Source organism: Bactrocera tryoni, chromosome 4, assembly GCF_016617805.1.
Source record: "Bactrocera tryoni isolate S06 chromosome 4, CSIRO_BtryS06_freeze2, whole genome shotgun sequence".
Classification (NCBI taxonomy): domain Eukaryota; kingdom Metazoa; phylum Arthropoda; class Insecta; order Diptera; family Tephritidae; genus Bactrocera; species Bactrocera tryoni.
In genome coordinates, this window is record NC_052502.1 from 19253454 (window position 1) to 19275967 (window position 22514).

At 36.1% G+C, this 22514-nt stretch overlaps 2 protein-coding genes across 5 annotated transcripts in view; one reads left to right on the top strand and one right to left on the bottom strand.

The window, feature by feature from the left end:
• LOC120775003 (protein scalloped) overlaps positions 1-22514 on the top strand; it is a 289532-nt gene that overhangs the window by 37891 nt on the left and 229127 nt on the right. The window lies entirely within an intron of this gene.
• On the bottom strand, positions 16398-16787 carry LOC120773519 (60S acidic ribosomal protein P0-like). The gene has a single exon (XM_040102476.1). The coding sequence runs from the start codon at positions 16785-16787 to the stop codon at positions 16398-16400; it is 390 nt and encodes a 129-aa protein (XP_039958410.1).

The window sequence follows — 22514 nt, forward strand, 5'->3', positions numbered from 1 at the left end:
AGTGAATTACTGGATTAAAAAATGGATATTTTTAGTTTTAATTTTAAGTTGACAATTTTTTATTCCCTCAATGAGAAAACTGAGAGTGATTTTAATAATAATTTTTGTTAACCGATATTAGCAGCGAAGTCACTACATTGCAAAAACGAATTCCAAAATGCTATTTTAAGATTGTTCTCTCAGAAGAGAATATAAATTTTTTGTTGTGGCGTCTCCCACTTGTGACATATAGCTGTCTTAATTTCATTAAGACGTTCGGGTCTAGATATATTTTTCGATCGTTTTAGCTTTTTAAATTTTTGCTTATAAAATATTTAATATAAATATTTTCTAGTACTAGTTCTAATACTAATATATATGCCATTTTTCTTTTACTTACAGGTATGTGAACACGTTTCCTTCTTTTCTAACTAATTATCAGTATGAGTATATACTATCCACGCTTTGGTAATTATTCAATTTTATAAAAAATATAACATATTTTACATATGTATGTATTGCTAAGTAGCTAACTACCATACAACTTTATGCGGAGGCTGAATACCCCCTTAATTTTCCTGGATGTACTCTACAATGAAATACTCTAAGTGGCTAATAAGCCAATTAGCAATAAATTGTGAATAAATTGATAAACAATTTTCCAGGAAACTCTGTGAAGTGTATTTAAAACTGTTTACATTAAAATAATTTTCTTTTGAATTCAATTTGTAGTTTTCAAAGACGGAACTCAAGCACTTTTTCTTAAACTACTAAATTGACTCAATTTAACGTTAAGCAAAATCAAGCATTAAAGAATTGTCTAGGGACATTCGTACCTAGTGAGTAATTTTCGAGGCATTGAAGGTTAGTTCATTGTTTAACCAGTGATTTTTTTCTAGTTGTAAAATTATACTATCTTTCAGTAAGGTATAATAGTTTTATTCACCTAACGGTCACTAGAGTGACTGACTGTCTGGCGTGTTTCTTGGCACGGCACGATCTTTCAAAAGAGTCGGTCTAAAATTGGGCATGACCCTGCTCATCTTTAGGTTAAATCTCTATCTAAGGCACTACTCGACCAAGTCCATTCAAAAGCAACTCATAATCTTGATATTGTTGTCATGAAATGTGAAAACGAAAAAATGCCTTTTGAATCCCTTACAATAATTTATAAAAATCGGACACTATGAAGTTAGAAATTGTGCCCAAAAACCTTATAAAATTGTTCGAAATTGGTTCAAAAATTATCAAGTTCAAGTTTCCTAAAACGGGATATGTGAATCTAAGAACCTATAGCTGACTTTTTACTGAGCGATACTAAGTATATAACAATGAATGAGAACGCCTTTCGAAATATTGCGTTATGGTGCCAAAAGAGTGTAAAATCGGCTTTACACGGCATATGATGATCAATTTGTAAGATATCTGGGGAAAATTAAGTGAACGAATAATATTGGATACACTCTAGTTTGGGGCTGTCTGTTCAGCTTTCTCTCCCTCTTGGCTCATATACATAATTACATCACCACTAGCTGAGACAAGCGCTCTTTAATATCGTTTTTGCTTTTCCAACTTCGGTCTTCAGCTTATCATGCCATTACTGACTTTGTCACTCTTTTATTTAATTAATCAAATTGTTGTTGCGCGTCTCACAACATGCCGCAACTTTATCAGCACAACGCCATCTTTTTTTGCAATCCTCGGTTTTTTATATCATTTTTGCTTGTCTGTGCTTTTCGCGCCATTTTTGCCAGTTTTCTCCGCTTGTCACCAAGTCTTTTGAGGCGGTTGAGTATGCTCTACCACCAAAGAGCATAAATAAGTGAGCGAAATAGTGGAGTAAATCACAACTCTTGCGTATGCTTTTATCAGCGTTATATATTTTCATTGAATTTGAGCAAAATTGTTCCACAAAACATGCCTGTGCACTTATGTTTTGCTCACAATCTCCAGTTTTAATTTCATCAACTCTCGAAAGCACTTCTGTTTTGGTCTTTATCAGCGCTTTCGAGTATTTCGATTGATTTTCTATTTATTTTTGTGGTTGTTTATAATTCCGTTAATTTAGGTATTTGTTACCGGTGCAACTTTGTTATTGTAATTAGTTTTGTTTTTGTTGCTGATTTATGCGAATTTTAGTTGCCTTCCAATGAAACACTTGTTTTCCGGTGTTTGCGATAAGATAAAGGTGCTCAAAAACTGCAAAAGATGCAGATAAAAATAGAAAGAATATAAGCTAAGTTCTCTGGCGAATACTAATGCCTATATTTAGATAAGGGTACAGTGTGCCCTCGAATTTGTATCGGTTAAGTCATTAACATCTGGGATTAGCTTCCACACCCTTAAATCCTATAGATAGATCGATCCCCAATATTGTCTTCCCTTTCAGAGAGCTGTGGGATGGGGGATACAAGGATAAGTATCTAAACGGATGGGTTCAAACTAGATAATCGAGTGGAAGGTGGTCGCTTCTCAGCAAAACTAGATACTAGAATCACCTATTAGACCACTGAAGTATCTTCCAAGTAGATATCATAACAATTAAAGAAAGCCTCCTTGTTCTGACAGAGAGGAAATACAGAAGCAGCTTTGAAAACACTAACGTCTCCTGGGGTCTCATCGAAGATGGCTTTGATCTCTTAGTGAACTTAACAACCTACTTCACGACTAACTTGCAAAGGCTTACAGAATATAATGATATTCCTGGCAAATGTGTAGTAGAAGAACTAGGCAGGGCAGGCATCACCCTACAACTAGAATCTCATACAGAATATATACAAGTATATATGCCTCTGGCTACCTGTGTATATATAATCGACAAATCTGTTATAGATGTAGTAGATGTAGATGAGATGCAAAGTTTTCAATAGGAAAATAATCGTAACAATCAGTCGAGGGTTTCTTGACGATGCCTCGGAAGTTTCTCATATGAAACTCTTTGTGTTAATTAACTTCATTGGGAGCACAGGGTGATTCAGAGAGGTATATAATTAGGGGGATTTAGTCACAATAGTCACCTATGCCTTAAGGTCCCCACCTGCCTACCCACCTAACCGCCATTGTGAACCAGTTTCCTTTGTCTATTAATATTTTCCATATACCAACTTCAAAGGCGTTCGAATTTTAGACTTCAGTTGATATACTACCCATATTTCTATCCAAAAACAGTTTGTTCAACTAAATATTCTATTACTGAAATTAATCAGAGTTGGAGCTTTGGATTAGTGGAGGCTTAGTATCTATTAGGTCGTAAAGAAGGAGAAGATATACTTAGTTCCCTATCATCAGTGTTATCCAGTCGAATGTTTCGCGTCATCTCTGACAGTTTATGTGAATTGTCTCCCTGAAGTCCTACATGACCGCCTACTATGCTATTAACTCTATTTTTAGCTCTTCTCCAAAAACGTTAAACCATTACACCTTCTACTTTCACTGTTACTAAACCCCCTGGTCCAATCAATTGGCGATTAGCTGTCATACTGATATTGAATTATTGATGTCATATCGGCTGATTACTGATTAGCAGTGCGAAAGCGAACGTGTTACAGAAACACGTTGGCCAAAGTACACAAATGATGATAACAAGGAGAAAAGAGAAAATGCGAAATTCATTATTTATGGCTACAATAAAAGTTTCAAGGTCAAAATTGCATTCGATAGGGTAATATCAACTTGGTGATAGTGTTGACCCTGCGTAATTACGCTCGATTATCTGAATAATATGCGTACCACATATATATAATATATAGAATGTATAAAAGTTATCTGCAGAGGAGAAATATTTCAAATAATTTATTTATTAAGTTGGATACACATCGTTAATGTAAGATTAATTTATTTCGACGATTACTTAAGCAATTACATGACAAGGTATGAACTGCTTCTTAGCTGGATAGCTAGTTCGATACCCCTTGAGTAGTTTACATGAGTCTACAGTCTATTGGCTTTTCACCAAAATCGATTTCATCACTTTATATTTATCAAAGACTATAAATCAGTTTTATTGGAGGAGCGAGAACTTTCCATAACCATTATAAACTTTCTGTTTCGAAAGATGAGATTTATTTCTGAAAACCACAATGTTTCGGTACACTCTCATGAATTTATGCCAGAAGGAGAACCTGTGCATGAAGTTTATTCTTTCAATTTAACCGTATAAGTATCGAACTAACTGAAACTCAGAACTCTGTTTCGTTTTGGACATGTTTTAAGTAAGAATGTTTTTGAAAAAGTAAAGGATACTCATACACTTATATCAGATAATTTTTGAACCGATGGTGGTTAAGACAATATTTTCTGGTTATTTTTAAAGGGATATTGTGAAGACTTAAGTATGTAGCTCTATACCGAGAACTTTTAATACGATTTGAGACTTTTTAGAGAACACATCTTGGGCTTTAAATCGAAATTAAATATCAAATAGTCCCTTTTTTAAAGTTCCCTCACAATTGAAGACTTAGAAACACTTAGGTTGCAACCTTTTTCGGGTAAATTTAATTGAATTTCTTTAGACATCAAATATTTTTCAAATTGAACTCAATACTTTAATGAATGAATAAATTTGAACAACTTATTCAAATTAAATTCTTCAATCATATGGGAACTCTTCAAAAAAGTGTCTCAAAAAAAAATTTCAAAAGCTTTTACTTATATTTTGTTGGCATTGATGTGATATTTCATATAGGTTGTCAATTTAATTCTATAAAATAATGTTACGATGTGGCAACACTTTCCAAAAAACAATTTTAATACTGCATAAGCTTCTTTAGTTTATAACTAAATTTACTACACAAAATTTGTAACTCTTATAAATTGTATTGAATTAGAAAATTTAAAAATGGTGGCAACCACCGAATAAAAATTTGCACTTTAATATAGATTAAACTTGTTTAATGTACGTAGAGCCTTTCTTCAACTTATAATTCATTCAGTTTCTAAATTTAATTGTGCGAAATATTGCTATAGATATGGCAACACTCTCAAATACTCTTTGTAATACTAATACATAGATATTTCGGAAGTAAAAATTTTAAAATGGTGGCAACCACCAAGAAAAATCAGATCTATTTTTTTAAATCTCTTTAATAAAGAAAATTTTTTACATTATAATGTATGCAGTTTATTAATTTAATTGTATGTACATATGTACATACATATATGTATATACAAACATAAAACAATGCTACGGATATGGCAACGCTATCCAAAAAAATTAAAATTTATTTATACAATAAAAAAATAATTGTTATTTATATCTAATTTTACTTAAACTTACTTAGAGTTCTTTTTTATTTTATAATCCATGCAGTTTTTCAATTTAGTTATTCAATTTTATGGCAACTCTGTGCAAAATGAAAAAAATATTTTTGAGTGTACTTAAGCCTTTCTTTAGTATATTACTCGAATTTTGTAACTCTTATGTATAAATATTATTAAATTCCAAATTTCAAACTGGTGGCAACCACACAAAAAAATTTTCAACACTAATCTTGCTTAAACTCCTTCGCTTTATATTATTTCCTTACGTTTAAAAAACTTAATTCGAAATTTGAACAAGGTGGCAACCTTATGCTCTTTTTTTAATTTAATATGTTCATATGCAATAAGCAGTCTCTCTAAAAATAATTATTTTTAGGAGTACTTAGCCTTTCTTTAGTTTATTACTCTAATTTTGTATGTAACTCCTATGTATAAATATTATTAAATTCCAAATTTGAAATTGGTGGCAACCACGCAAAAAAAATGCAACCTTCAATCTTCAATTTAGTATATTTCATAAACTCCTTCAATGTACAGTCTTTTCTTACATTTACAAAATTTTACTTCCCATTTTGAAAAAGGTGGCAATCTTATTTTTTTTAATACTATGAATAGATATATGCAAAAACTAGTCATGTAAATTAGTTCAGTTTTCTCAAAGATGCGAAGCTACAAGCGTGACGAAATTTTGTTGCGTAACATGATTTCGTTGCAGTCGCTACACTCAATTTCACGAGTGTGCTTTTACAAAAATGAAATGTACATATATATTCGAAACTAACTGAAAACTTAACAATTATCTGCTAGTTGAGACAGTAAGAGTTGCATTCAACATTACCGCAAAAAGCCCACGAACCTTGTTCACCTAATATGAAATCCAAAAACTTCTTTTTTTGGAATCTGGAACAACGCAATGGCAATGACCCATTACTTAGAGGTCAATGGCATTGACTAATTTTGAAGACTCCGGACTAGGAGTCCACGGCTGGATGGGATGTTTTAGTTAAACGACTTCTGTGCGCTTGCGGTGAGCAGCGCTGCATTTGAATACACGCGCGCATGATATATTGTATGTATGTATGTGTGTGTATGCGTATGCAAAAAAGCATAAAATTTTGAGTTATGCATAAAAATTACGTAAAACTGATTATCAACATCTGGAGAGCATGTTACTGCATGTGTACAATTCTTTCAATAAACATACACACATGTCTGCATACATACAAAAATTAACATATGTATGTACACTTCCTGCAAACTGCAAGCAATGAATCATACACACAAATAAACTTAGTTGACCTCAATTAAACTTTTTAAGCAAACAATTGGGCGAGCGTTGAGGGACGCGCCAAAAAAACGAAGCATGAAACTGCATGTACAAATATATGGTGCATACATACATACATACATATACATACATACATACATACATGTATGTACAATATTAGCAAATGCTGATAGGAGTCATAAAAATCCGATTTTTAATAAAATCAAACACACAAAACTGTGGCCGACATTGCTCTTCTGGGAATCGCCAGCAACGCTTTTTCTTGCTTTCAATAATTTTTTTTTCTCTTTTCTGTTTCGCTGAATTATAAACAAAGTCGAGTGACAAGTGATGCGGTTAAATATGTTAATTATAATGATGAGGCAAAGCAAATGTTTATGACTCGTTGTTGTTGGCTCGCACAATGTCTAGCACTGCGTGAGTCTGTGGAGTAGGACGGGGAGGGAGTGGTGGGCTGACTCGGTGGTTGAGGCGAGTTATCGTCAGGTGCTCTTGTTTTGTGCGAAACAAAGGGGAAAAGTGCTTTGGATATTCATACTTACATATGTACATGAATATTCATGAGTAAATGTGGTTAAGAAAGTGAGGTTATCGGGAAAATAAGACGTCAATAAATGTAAATATATGAAAAATTACATGTACAAGTATGTATGTATATAAGTAAGTAGAAAAAAAATTAGCTATATTTAGTTAGAAACACATCATCATTATAAAATTGCTAATACCTTATAAGTACCTCTCAAAAATTTCTAGTTGTACAGGTCACTCAAACTCTCCTCACGTACACGTCTTAACTGGCTTACTGGCGGTATATTCTTTGCTCATATACTTACATACATACCTGCGAACAAGATGTAGATGGGTAGAAGCCGTTGGATGCGTGAGACAGTGAGTTTCTTTACTGATGCGCCAAAATTTGGGATGAAGGTTATTGGCGGCGTCTACTGTTGGGGACCAGCCATCAACATCCGCTCCAACCACAGTTGGTTCTGCGTAACCTGGACCTAACCGGTTTTTTTATCCGACCAAGGTCTGTCAGCTCGGCAGAATTCTTCCGCTACAACAGCAACAACAACAACAACATATATCAACATTAGTTTCAGTGTTTCTGACTACTGCAGGACTTTTCAAGTCGAGTTGATTGCCATTGCTACCAATCTCAATGTTCTGTGGCTTCGGAGTGAAGCATTCTTTAGAGAAGTGACTATCTGCTGTAGTGTGATTGTTGGACGGCGATACCAGCTGTGAGGTCCCTAAATGTGTGGAATAGGTCAGAGCTCGGCACTATTCGTCCGTTCTACTTATGGATATCTCGTCTTTATAAAAGGTTAGCTAGCAACGGGCTTTCAATAGTTCTTGCGCCACACAAACTCTTTTCGCCTGAAGTTGATCACAAAAGGCCTATTGAGCTTTATTCTCTCAGTAAGGTTAGCCTTTCTCTCGTTGTAAGGCACATATGTAACTGTTCATTGCCCTGTCGTACTACCTTTTTGATTGTATCGTACCTCGGGCCTCACACTTGGAACATCCTGAGGAGAAGCATCGAAATCCAGAGTGCGGAACTTCAATCCACTAAACCTAATATACTCCCAACTCAAGACAATATGAGTGTCATCAAATTATCGACCGTAAAACTACAACCGAATGTGGTTTTTAGTTTTCCTTTGTATTTGAAAAGCGAGGGCAGTTTGGATTAATGTCATTTTGGAATCTGTAAAGCTAGCTTCTAAAGCCGCCATGTCCACTAAGCATTTGGGTCAGATGTAAGTCCAGCTCCTCATGTCGTCTGTCTATCCACGAGTGCATGTCTGGTATAAGTCTGTAGGTCCAGCCTCTCTGGATGAAAAATGTCAGCACTGCTGCTACATTTTGGTGTTGCTCCTCTTCTTTGTATTTTCCGATTCTATTTTAGGCGCTGATAGCTAATATAATCGCTCGAGTTCATCTACTTACCTGTAAGTCAATGTGTGGCATGCTGCCTAATACTTTAGCAGCGTCGGTTGATATACATATGTAGTCCGGAAAGCAGTTATTATATGAATTTTAGAAAGCCTATACAATGCAATTATTTGTCTGTCTGATAATCCACCGGCTTCCTGGATCGCTAGGTCCAAGCGGTTTCATATTATATTTTCGTACACCTTACCCATTGTGTCGAGCATACACTGACGTCGGTACGATGAAGGGTTTTCAGGTGGTTTCTTTGGTTATGGGCGGGAAACCAAACACTGTATTTTCCCAGAGGCGGGAGACACCTATTCCTATGGAAGAATTATACATTTTAGCGAACAGTTGAGGTTTTGAGCTTATAGTTTCATTCAGGGCTGTGTTGGGTATGCCATCTAATCCAGACGGTTTGGTGTTTTTACTTTTCTTTGCTATGGCCAATAGCTCTTTTTCCGTGACTAACGGGGGTGACTCTGCAGCTTTTTTTCGTCGCTTGTCATAGGAAATCCGATCGTGTTTCTCAAAATGTGATTTCTTGCTACGGTTAAATATCGACTGCAGGCGCTTCTTGTGGCTTTTAAATGTTTCTCTAAGGCGATTAGTCTGTCTTAAAATAGATTGAAACCTCATAATATTCGGCTCGTAGCAGCTGTCAAGTTTGTTTTACTTGGTTTTGTCGGTTAATAATACAGTTGCTCAAGTCATGAGAGAGAAGAACTGACCCTTCATTATATTCACAGGGAGCTAACACATTTTTAATTATCATAAATAAGTTTCTCCTTTTAGTTATTTATCATAATTTTAGCGCTCGAACTGGAGTGGCCTTTAGTTGCTTGCGTTATAAATTCCACACAGTGCCTTTCCTTGAGCTCTAAGCGTGTGCAAAAATTTATGACTGTCACTTTGAAAATATTACTTAATAGCTAACGCGACAGATAGAACAATAGTTCGGTGTTAATATGTATGCTTTACTAAAGCCACACATAGACACAAGCATGTATTTTGTAAATATACCGTTTATTTGTAAATTTTTACACACTCCCTCAAAGTGCTTCTGCAGACCGCAACATGAATGTGCGAAATTATATTTAATGTCTTCACTTAGCCGTTTAGTTCTCCATTTGTACTGTGTGGATCGCCTCCGGCAGCATATGCAGCGCTTTCTATATAAATTTAGTTGTCATATTTTCCGCTTTACTTTCAACACTCCCTTCAGCACTTGTCTTGCCCGCTTGACCCTTTTGCCCAGCAAGCTCAACATCTGCCCACGCGTGTTGCCTTCGCCTACACGTAGCCTTTGTCGCGCTTCGCTCGGCGCTCGGCGCTCTGCTGTCAGTGGATAATTTGCAGCGCAGAAATTATGATTAACACAACTTGACTTCTGTCACTTTTTTCTAGTTAAAATTAATTGAGTATAATGTGTTGTTCACTTTATATCTCATATCTTCGTCATGTACACTATTTTGTGGAGTCTACACTCTACTTGGCTTCGGCTTTAAGTATATTAAATTTGCTCTTTACTTTTGTACATACTTAAGGCTAGAAAATTTGACGTAAAGTAAATAGGAAATATCTGAAGTCCTTCTAAAAATCCTACAAGACTACTTAAGAGGTTAAGTGAAAATACTAAAAATATCGTGGGAAGGAACATTTTCGGTTGCTAGGAGATACTTTATGATACACTTTTAGTTACTATATTCCCTCCTAGTACTGGTTTTCATTTAACTGTGACAGATTGGCACCGTATAAGCTATGCTGAGCGCCTTTCGAAATGGTTTTGTAATCTTTCCGAATTTTTCCCTCTATTGGGTTTATAACTAAATTTGTCAATTGATTGCATTACTAGATATTATTTCTTTGTTGCATTATCCGAACATATGATGGAAAGGTGCTGTACTTGTAGAAAAGGTGTTTTTTGTTTAACATGAAGAAAACATCAACCGAAAGTCATCGTGTTTTGGTGGAAGTTTATGGTGGACATGCTCTAACTGAGCGAGTGGTATTGAAGAACGTCCGGGACGACCAAAAAAGTTTGAGTAGGAGCAAGAACTACTCGATGGCGATTGTTGCCAAACTCAACAAGAAATCGAAACATCTATTTGAGGTAGTCAAGCAGTCCTTTTAAAACCGTTAAAAGCAGCCGGAAACATTCATAAGCAAGGTAAATGTTTGACGTATGAAATGAAACCAAGAGACGTTGGAGGACGATCTTGCATAACTGAAATGCTGCTCCATATAACAAGAAGTTGTTTTTGCATTAGATTGTGACTGCTGTTGAATAATGGATCTTGCCTCACTCAACTTATAACCCAGACCTGGTCCTTCTGACTACTATTTGGTCTGGATAATCGCCCTCACTGGAGTACGGCTGACATCAGAAAAGTGTGTGAAAAATTGGCTTGATTCATTATTGGCCGCCCTTTTTTGTATTAAAATCACAAATTTTCCAGAAAGATGGGAGTTTTTTTCGGCTACGAGTTCCGACTGTATACTTAATTCTAGTACCACGGGGAGCAAGAGCCCTTGGAGTTCGCTCAGACCTGCTCATGCGGACTGGCTCGTGGTGGTTGTGGTTAAAACCCGAATGCGGAAAGAACTGACAGTTGAATGTGGAAATGCATTGCAACCGGGTATCGGGGCCGGGTTTTAGATGGGCCTCGAAGCCTACCAAGGTGGTTAGTGCGTCCTTTCCACACTGCCTAATACCAGGCATTTTCAAAGCGCTGATCAACGCATTCATATGATCCGCTGTGATCCAGAGCGCTGGTTAAGGCTGTGAACACTAGACTGAGTTTTTGATGCCGTCCCTTTATTGTAGGTATACTTTTAGGCATCCGTGTTGATTTCTGTTAATTATTTCATTCATACCACAACACTTAGTTTGCACTTCTCAGATGCCTTATAGAAATTAATTATTATTTTTTTATACTATTAGACGCCGCTTTGCAAAGCTTGACAACCTGTATGCAATTTGTAAAGCAACTAAGAAGCTAGGCATGCAATTTTTCGCGATAAAGAGAAAAATTCTAAAATGCACGTAAATTTTTTCGAAATCGTCACACACACACACACATATTGGCCTGGTTGAAATTTTTCATAAAAGCCAATGGCTCCAACCACTGTTCTCATTTATTACCATAAAGTTCGAAGTTTTTCACATAAACTAGAAAAATATTGATAAATAAATAAAAAATATAAAAAACTAAGAAATAGCGCAACTGTCACGTAGCGGTATGTTATCGACGTAAATGACGCCAAAGTCACACCAAATATGAATTTAATTACTTTACATTACTCCAGCAGTGTTTTCTCTTATTTAGCTGCGGCTGCTTCACGCCTAAAGTATTTCACTCAGTTGTTGTAATGCCAGAAATACACACGACTACTACTACGTATGTAGATATATGTATATCAGTGCAGTTATTAAAACCACAAACAACAACAACAAAGTGTAACTAAAATATGAAATATGGAAAACGAAACGTTCGCACTGAAGGCCGATAAAAGAAATGTGCAAAAACAGTTGTTTCATTCGAAATTTTGCAATTTTGTTCGAAACGTGTAGAAAATGTGTTTTGCACGCCAATTACTTAAGGAATTTTAGCTACGCGAATAACTGCGGTTTCTTTACAGTTATCGTTTTTTTTTTTAATTTAAATTGAATTAGTTCTTACGTCTGTTTGTCTGTATGTACACGTGTACTTCAGTTCAAATAGTATTGTAATATTAATTACATATATGTTAAATTTTCAGCAAGGTCGCTGATAAGCACTCTCCAGTAGAGTGGAGTGTAGTTGAGTTGATAAGGTCTCAAATTAACTAGAAAAAGTAAAGATAACGAGAAGTACTAATTATAGTACGAGGGCAAGTCAATAATTTAGTGCTAAAGCAATAAAAATATCTAACTGAGTTTTTTACTGAGGATATCCGGTTATAACGTCGATGTTCGAATATTAGAAATATTTAGCTGAATGTTCCTATGAGCATTTTCGGTTATCACTTAGAATTTCGAATATTAAAAATACCTAACTTAATACTTCCCTTAGAAATTTCGGCTATAACTTCGATTTTCGAACATTACAAATATCTAACTGAATATCTCCATTAGCAATTTCTGTTATAACGGCGATTTTCGGTTATTAGAAATGTCTAACTGAATATCTCTATAAACAATTTCGGTTAGTACTTCGATTTTCGAATATTCGAAATACCTAACTGAATATCTCTCAGAGCAATTTCGCTTATAACGTCTATTTTCGAATATCAGAAATACCTAACTGAGTATTTCTCTTAGAAATTTCGGCTATAACTTCGATTTGCGAATATTAGAAATATCTAACTGAATAACTCTCCTAGCAAATTCGGTTATAACATCGATTTTCGAATATTAAAAATACCTTACGGAATATCTCTCCGAGCGATTTCGGTTAAAACGTTGATTTTCGAATATTAGAAATAGCCAACTTCCACTTTCGAATATTAGAAATACATAACTGAATATATCTATGAGCAATTTTGGTTAGAAATTCGATTTTCGAATCTCACCTGAGATCGCATAGATATGCGATAGATAGTGAGATCGTATCTCCAGCGAGAGCAAAACATATTCGTGTTCAGGTTTAGAACTTCGTTTTCGATGTATTCTCGCCTTCATTGAGATCCCACGCTACACTTTAATTACAAATAAATACTAATGAATTGTACACGCATATAAAATGTAATGCAATTAAATATAGATATGACTATTTGGTTCACAAACCGCTTGCCGCTTATTTATGTTTACTTTTAAGTTCATATTTTAGTTGATGATTTCATCTTTTCTCTCAACCAACTTTTGGCGATAAGATTACTTGGAAGAGTTGTGCTTTTTTGTTGCGTATTTAACTGGGTTCTCACTGAGGCCTTTTGGTCAATGTTGACTCATGGCTTGTTTGCACGTACGGTATTGTAGGCATTATGTTTTTTGTTGGGAAAAATGTACCGCAATACTCCCTGAAACGGTTAAATAACTTAGAAGACAACTTGGTGAATTCTAAAGTTATTTTTAGTATAGATTTCACTGGAACACTGTATATTATTCAGTATAGTATTTACTTATACGTAAGATCATATTTATTTTTGAATAAATATTAAGCCGTTTTCTAGTGAAATTAGTATTCAAATAATTTATTTAATATAATAAGGGGCTGAGATTCAAAATTAATATACGATTTATTTCATAAAAATTTAGCTTGCGGTCTGTAAGCATTATACTAATGTTGATACTGAATAAGATGAGTCCAAATTTTTGAAGCTATTTTTAGAGTGAGCGTTTTGGAGATGCTTACTTTCATAATAATTTCGACAAATACATACATATGTAACTAATTAGTCTATAAAGAACGATCCTGTGACTCCTGCACCAATTCCTTCCGATGTTTTCAAGCAGTCGGCGTACCACTTGATTGTACAATCCCTAAGCAGTAGCTCGAGAGTGGAATAATGCTAAGAGTAACAAGTAGCAATGGTATTACACCACAATGGTCCTTCATTCACTGGAATGAGATTACCTTACCTCTTCCAAACCCTTTTGCTGTCATTTGAAGTCTGTGATGCTTTTGAGGATTAAGCCACCGCACCTCACGTAATAATAGGTCGCACGATCATGGCGAACAACCACCGGATTCCGACTTCCATACTGTGTTTGGGGCCAAGTATGTAGCGTCTTCTACTGAGAATTAGTACTCGAAATGTGTAGAAAATATTATTTTCCAAACTCGAGTCACTTTGTAGTATTGTACAGTTTACATTATGCTCAGTAAGCCATTGGGTTCATCAGTTGACATAAAAAAAGCTCGAACAACATTTGAATGAAGTTGAAGTCATATGAAGTGAAGCTAAGAGACTTTAAAAGACAATTCTCCATTTCAGAAATCCTGCTTGAACGCTACAGAAGGCAGTAGATTTTTTCATAAGATTTTGACGGGCGATGAAGAATGGATCCATTACGGGAACCCTAAACTAAACTAAAAAATCACATACTAAACCTGGTCGACCAGCCAAATCAACAAAGTCGAATATCCATGATTCTAAAGCATAATAATGCTCAATGTTTAGTGGGATCAGAAGAGCGTGCTGCATTATATGAGCAATTGTTGAAATTCGCTCTAAATTTTCAAATACACACGAGACCAAAATTTGCCATCATATCGTTTAAAAACTATTTGGATAACAGTGGCTGGGAAGCTTTGCCTCACTCGTCTTGCCTTTTCTCATTCCCTTTTTTTGGGTCTATGCCGAACGCTCTTACTGGTATACGGTTCACATCAGAAGAGTGCATAGAAGATTGTCTTGATTCAATCAGAGAGATGAGAAAATGTTTCTACGGACGTGACAATACGTTGAATAATACTATTTCACTTAAACATGTCGACTGTTAGGCTATGTGATTATGTTTTTTGTGCTTTAATGTCGCCGTCTAGAATATAAAGTGGACCACATTTACAGAATGAAATCCTTGAGATCTATGCTATATGATTTTTCGATCCTTTGGAGTAAATATTTGTATAAGCTTCGAAGTTCAGTTTTTTTAACTTAAAAAATATCTCTGATATCAAAACTAGCTCACAACTCAAAAGAAGCCTAAATTCCCTATATGGCAAATTATTATATAAACCGGTTCGGAATTACAGAGCTAACATATTTTCTGAATGAAATACATCTCAGTCATGGGCTGCAAGCAACTCCTTAGCAAAATATTAATGTAAACCATAAAGACGCACGAAACACAAACGTTCCAAGCTTCAAACTCTTGAAAGAGGTTCTCAGGTTCGTAAAAATCACCGCCAGCGAGGGTCACACGAAACTCAACAGATGGTGAGAACCGCTCTAATTTTTCTCCAACTTATAACTTATTTATTGCTTTTATCTAAAATCATGGCAAGCGGCGGGTACACATGTGTGTTTGGCTGTGTGTTACCGCCGCCAAACCGCGGCGTTTATTTATCTCTATTTGCCATTATAATAAATATCATAGGTACACAAGCACACACATACATATACTTGCATGCAGATGCTTAAATGTTGAATGTTTCAGTTTCGAATTCCGTCGAAAACATTTTTGCTGCATTTGTGACGCAGCTGTTGTTGTCTGTTGCCCGTTGCTGGCTGGTCGGCGCGTCGCCGCCATTGTTGCTACTTTTAGTTGGCCGCTACTTCTACTTAAACAGCGCTACCGTCCGCATATGTGTGTGTACCTGTGTATATGTATTGTGTGTGTAGTGGCAGCCATATCCGCGTCCGCGTCGCCGGGCTGCCGTCTAAATGGTGCCGCGGCCGTTGTTGTCACAACACCAAGCGCTTGGCTTACGGTGTTGCGCGTTGCCTTTGCCGTTGCCGTTGGGGCGGCAGTTGTTGCTGTCGCGCAAATTTTTCAACGTAGTGGAATTCGAAAAATTTTTTACTTTAAAGCAGAAATACATTCCATGCAACATCCGCCGCATTGAGTTGTGTTGAGCGGTTCGCTTTTGACTTGCGGTGGAGCCATTGTGCCGCGCAGCGTCGCCACCGGGCTACATCGGTTTGTCAGGCCGGTTGCCGGTTGCCCGTTGCTTGCTAGGATGGACTTCGGTATTCCGCATGTGTTACGGATTGTGTAAAGCGCCTGCCCGCTTTGCAACATATACATTATACATATATATAAAAGAAGTACGTATATATAGGCTTACGGTTCGATTCCCACACTCGTTGCTTTAATTCCTACGAGTACAAATCAACGAAAGAAGGCTTCATATTTATTTAATATATTTTATTAAATAAAATAGGATTTTGATGAATGGAGGTTAACGTAATATCGAAAAGATAGGCAAGTAGGGAGAGCGATTGTCTGTCGCGGAAACTAGTCCTCCTAGCGGCCCATTGTGAAACCACAGAGACTAAAATCTCACTATTTTATTGTGTATAGTGTTTCTAGTGTTGATTTAGTCGATTCAAATTTTATCGAAGAGAACGAACTCCATATAGCCGTCTTCCTCGGAAACCGATTCCTCCTTTTTGGTTTCTTTCTGGCAGCAGCGCCATTACTAAACTTGCTGGAGTCCTTGATGAACTTCTTGATGGTAGCAGCTTCCATGAAATCCACTTCGGTGGCAGCAGTAATAGCCAATAGATTCTTGAAACCATTGGCAACACTGCGTGGTGTCGAAGAAATAGTTGCGTCAACAATATGCAACGATATGGCGGCCAAATTGGTAATACCAGCTTGGAATTTCACACGCAGATCTTTGGGCTTAATGTCCAAGATCTCTGGTGAGAAAATGGAAACAGAGTCGTACATTTTCAGCAACTCAGTGAATTTAATAAATGATCTGATCTTCTTCTACCCCAACTGCCCAATTTGTTTTAAGTTGAAACATTGGGTGCCAGTTCCAACCTTAACGCATGTTCTACATTCTGCCGTTTCTACTTTACTAAGTAGAAGTTGAGACCGCAGAGGTAGTTTCCCTGATATGATCAATATAATGTTACTGAGATTTCTCTTAAATAAACGTTGAAGCTCTTTTGTTAGTCCACCATCAAAACTAGCCCGAAGTACTTTTGTGGTATGCCCTGTGTTGTTAGTGTCCCAAGATCCGAGTTGTTTTTATAGAGACCATCGCTTCAAAATCATTTCTGAAATATAGAAGGTAAAAATATAAAGAGAGATCGAGCTCGGTACTAAGACGCAAAGTTATGGGGAGTACAGTCAAAGACGATGCTATGTCCGTTCTGAAAAATTCGATGAAATGATGAAAGTTTTACACTGATGGAATAATGTCCCTATCAGAAAAATGGCAAAAAGTGGTCGACCAAAATGATACATATTTGTTTATTTATTTATTATTATAAATATAAAAAATAAGTTGAAGTTTGATTAAAAATACGAAAAGATTTTTTCAACTACCCAATGTATGAGTTACCCCAATCGACCGGCGTACTAAGCTCTTTCAAGTGAGATTCCTGTTGGGATTGACCTTATAACCTAACCTAACGTTCTTAAGAATAGTTGATGACAGAATTGTGCAACTAGCTTTATTGATATGGCGGTTCATAAGTTTACGTTAAGTTATGTTAGCTTGTGATATGCTATGTTACGTTATGTTATGTCTTGCCTTATTCAATATTGCTGCCTGATATTATATACCGAGAGCCGTCTTCTTTAAATTTTAAACAAGCCAACTCAAACTCGCCTCGAAACATAATTAACAGCTGGGTTTGTTTCACAAAAATTCTTTATAAGAGTGATTAAATCACTGAAGGGAATCAAGGAGGAACCACAGAATCTCTCTTTAATGTTTTTAAAATGAAAATTATTTCAGGAATGTCACGTTATCCCAACAACATAGCAATCCAGCAACTCAGCAATAGCGACAGCTTAACTAAATTCAACAACAACAACAAATATATACACGATATATGAGAGTGAGTAAGTGGCATGTTGGTGTTGCGCCGGCAGCCATCTTTCTTTCGGAAACACGCGAGTTGTTGCGCTGCAGTAAATTGTTGTTAGTAATGGTGGCGGCGGCGTTGGTTTTATTTGAGTGCAATATCTTTAGCGGCCACGATGACAATGCCTTTGAAGCATTGCTTACCCGAACTTCACCCTTTGTCTTCTTATTAGCTTCAATTATCTTTGTGCTCCTCTATATCTGCGTGTATTGTCTCAGTTATTCGTGTGCCTCACACAGCACAGTTGTTGCAAGTCTTCGTTGCAGTTGCAACATTCCTGTCGAAACGCATTCACTACACAAATCCATTACTTGATTGCGGGCTAAAGTATTTGAAGTATTCTAAAATAATTTTTTAAAAAGATTTGTATCGCTGTGGAGTTTGAAAAATGTGTGGAGGGGAGCAAAGCGTTGAAGACGTCTGCTGTAAAGAATATATTTTTTGTTATCACAGACATGCGGGATTCCAAAAGTCGAAAATAGAATCTGTGGTTTGCCTTTTTTCAAAAATTTGAAGATAGCTAAATTATATAGAAATAAAATGTAATATATTTTAGAAACTGATTTTATCAATTTGCACAGATTATTCAGAGGGATGCTTTAAAAATTATTTTTCTTTTATAATACATATTAGTTAATAGCTGAAGGTTTAGCATAGCATCTAGTCCTCGATTTTGGCAAAACCTGTATGTCTAGCTCTTTAAAAAAATTCATATCGTAACATAACACATAACATAAGAATACTTAACATAACGTAACATAGCATTTCGAACCAAAACATATCGGAAACTTATCGTGACATAACATAACATATCGTAACATAACATAACTTAACTTAACGCATATCGTAACTTAACGTAAAATAACATAACTAGAAAGCTCTGATGACTGTATTTCGAACCAAAACATATTGTAACTTAACGTATATGAACATAACTTATCGTAACATAACTTAACTTAACGTATGTATATCGTAACTTAACGTAAAATAACATAACTAGAAAGCTCTGATGACTGTATATCACATAAAAAATGACGTCAGTTATATTTTGACGTCTTCTACAACATCTTAATGGCTTATGGTTGGGGGTATACTTATTCTTTTGGTCTGACAATAGAGGAAAAAGGCAAAATTTATTTGTTTAGTCCTTTAAAAATTTCATAATGTTACGCGTCTTTCGAAGCACCGTTATCGTTTTTGTTTAAAATTTCTCACGAGCCATTTTTGAGCGATTGACAACTTGTGTGTTCGCGATTTAATTCCATTTTTTGGCCGAGATGAATATTTTAAGTTACTGTAAACAAAACAAATAGAGGTGGTATGTCAAAACGTTCTGAGTATATAAAGGCCGATCCATTTCGCAGTTTCCTACGTTTTTTATAATTTTTTTATCCTTTTTTTTTATAAATTTTTCTTATAATTCGAAAGAACATTCTTTGGCATTTAATTTTTTGAAAATTATCTCTTTCTAATGTTCGTCACGGCTAGGTCTCAAACTGTCAGATCCGTTGAGTCCCGTTTTCGATGACTCGTTCGAGAATTTTGACTGGTAACTGGCGAATGACATGCAGGATGTTTTGCTCTAAGGCTCGAATCGAAGTGGGATTGTCCGCATAGATTTACATTTTACATATCCTCACAGGAAAAATTTCAACGTTGTGATATCACACGATCTTGGTGGCCAATCGACCGGTCTAAAACGTGAAATTATCTGCTCTCGGACCAGTTTGCTCAATGAATGCATTGCTTTATGCAATGTGTGAAAAGTGGCACCGTCTTGTTGAAGCCAAATGTCGCTGAGATCACGAACTTCAATTTCAGGCATCAAATAGTCGGTTTCCATGGCGCGATAACGTTCGCCGTTGACGGTTAAGTTCTCACCGGCTCCATTTTTGAAGATAAATATGTGGTCTATTTGCTCGAATATTATCCAATAGTGAATGCTGGGTGTCAAGATGAGTGATGTTGTTGCGAGTAATGCGCTCAAAAGGCCGATTATGTTGACCATAAGTTGAGTGAAGTATGCGAAGCACATCCTTTACAGAACGCAGATTTTCGTAATAAAGTTGAACGGTTGAACGTTGCTCCGACGTAAGTCTTTCTATGATGAAATGCCAACTTATACTGAACAAAAATAACATTACAGCTTGACACGACTCACCCGTGATCCAGTGATTGAAAAAAGTTTCTCTAATTGGATTACTCGATGATTCCATTTTTTGGAGGAGATGATTATTTTGAGTTACTGTAAACCACAAAATGTTCTGAGTTTTGAGTAAACTAGAGTTGCTTACGCTTAAAATATAAAAGACAACTTGCGTATACCAGCCATCTCTACATTGTTGCTGACCGCTATTATTTCCATACATTCAGTTTCTTTCTAGGTTATCTGCTCAAATATGTTATATGAATATGTATCTACTTAATATTATTATAAATTATAATATAATTTCGCACACTTACATTTCGTAATTAACCACCAACTTACATTTTAATGCAATCGAACCTTTTTTGAATGCATTTCTGCCTCATTGCGCATTGTTGCCTTAGTTTTATATATTTTTTATTTATTTATTTTTTATTTTTTTGATATTTTTGCCACCAACTGCCTTTTGTTTTATGGTTGTGTATGCGGGTTTTCTCATATTCTGCATTTTTTATTGGTTTTTAAATATTTGTTGCACATTACCGTAACACCGCATGCAACATGCTCACGTGTACATATGTATGTATATGAATAAGTAACTGCGCATGCGCGCCTGCGCTGTGTATCCACGTAATGCCAGCGTTTTTAAACTGATTTCGGATTGCCACCACACCGTTACTTTTTCTCTTTGTTGTGCTGTTGTTTCAATACTGCGAGTTTTGTTGTTGCATTTTGGTTTCTTTTGGTTTTGTTTTATTATTGCACTACGATTGTTGCGCATGCGCATTCGCCACACTCATTTGTTGGCTGCACACACGCTCAGATATAAACTTCTATACAAAAATATAAGCAAGCAACTCTATTGCCAATGCGTTGCAGCTACATACAAACAACAACAAGTATACAGTTATGGTCTACGCTGCTATAACTTATGCGCCGCGCGCTTTTGCCACACATGCAACACTGCAACACCGCAACAAAGGCAACTGCAACAGCTGCAATCGTTCGCATTGCAAATTGTTACTCTTCGTCTATATGTGTGTCTGTGTGTATGGTTGTGAATTTTTTAACAACTGATTTTTTTTGCTTGCGCCGCTTGCTTTGGTTCGAGCGTTTTTAATGTGCTAATTACGGTCAATTAAAGTCGTTAGTGAGGGCCTTTAAGGCGGTGCATATCAACTTGTCGACTTGCCAAGTTAAAACTCGTTACTAATACATGCTCACATGCACACATACATATATGCATTTATATATACAAGTAAGTGCTAGTAAATATGGTGTTGTTGTGTGTCGAAAGTATACACTTGGCAAAATAATTACTGCTTAGGGCAATTTTATTGATTAATGGACTGGGCTGGTGGATTATACCTTATCGGTGTAAGTGGGGCGTGATTTTTCAGCGAAATTTCAACCCCACTAATTCTATAGCCATTAACGGTCAGTTGTTGCTAATTCCGTTTTTTTTATGTGGAATTAGCTCGGGCTCTCTGTATTGGCTTTATTCTCATGACAACCTTTGGGACTCTGGTAGAATATCTATTGTGATGCTATTGCCCGGTTAGATGATTTTTCAAACAAATGTATTTCGCTAAGTTAGTGTGGCTGTCCTTAATTATAATGCCAAATATGAAAGCGATCTGTCAACTAGTTTGTTCATAGCAGCCGTTTAAGTCGGTACACCTCAGTAGTGACTTGCGATTTTTATAATGGATGAAAATATCAAAATAAGAATTTTTCTCAAATTTAGTATTTCTAACAAAATTTCGTGTGCGGAATCGTTGCCAATGTTGGATTCAATTTTATCAAAAAAAAACACGCCTACGTGCGGTAGAAAGCCTTCAAAGACGGTCGAGAAATCGTTGAAGACATGCCTCATTCTGGACGACCTTCTTCAACTGTTGTAAAAATTAAGAAAGTAAAAGATATGGTGCTTGAAAATCATCAGGAAAGATGGTAGGAGAGATCGACATCTCTCGTGAGTCCGTTTGAACGGTTTTTGTGGATATTTTGGGTATAAAACGCGTTCTAGCTCGACTCGTCCCGATAAAGTTATTTGCTTTTCAAAAAGAGCACCGTCAACAGGTCTTTTTGGATATGCTTGATCGTGCGAGTTCCGATCCCACATTCATAGAGAGCATTATAACTGACGATTAGGCTTGGGCTTATGAGTTTGACTTGAAAAAAAAATCAGCAATCATCGGAATGGAGGGAAAAAACGTGACGAATCCAAAAAAAACCACGTCAAAGACGCTCAAAAATCAAGATGTTGCTCATTGTGTTTTACGATATTCGTGGTTTGGTGCATAATGAATTTGTTACGGAGCGACAGACGATTAATAAGGAGTTCTATTTGGCCGTATTGAAGCGTTAGCATGAGGACATCCATTGAAAACGGTAGGAATTGTGGAAGAACAATTCATTGATTTTACA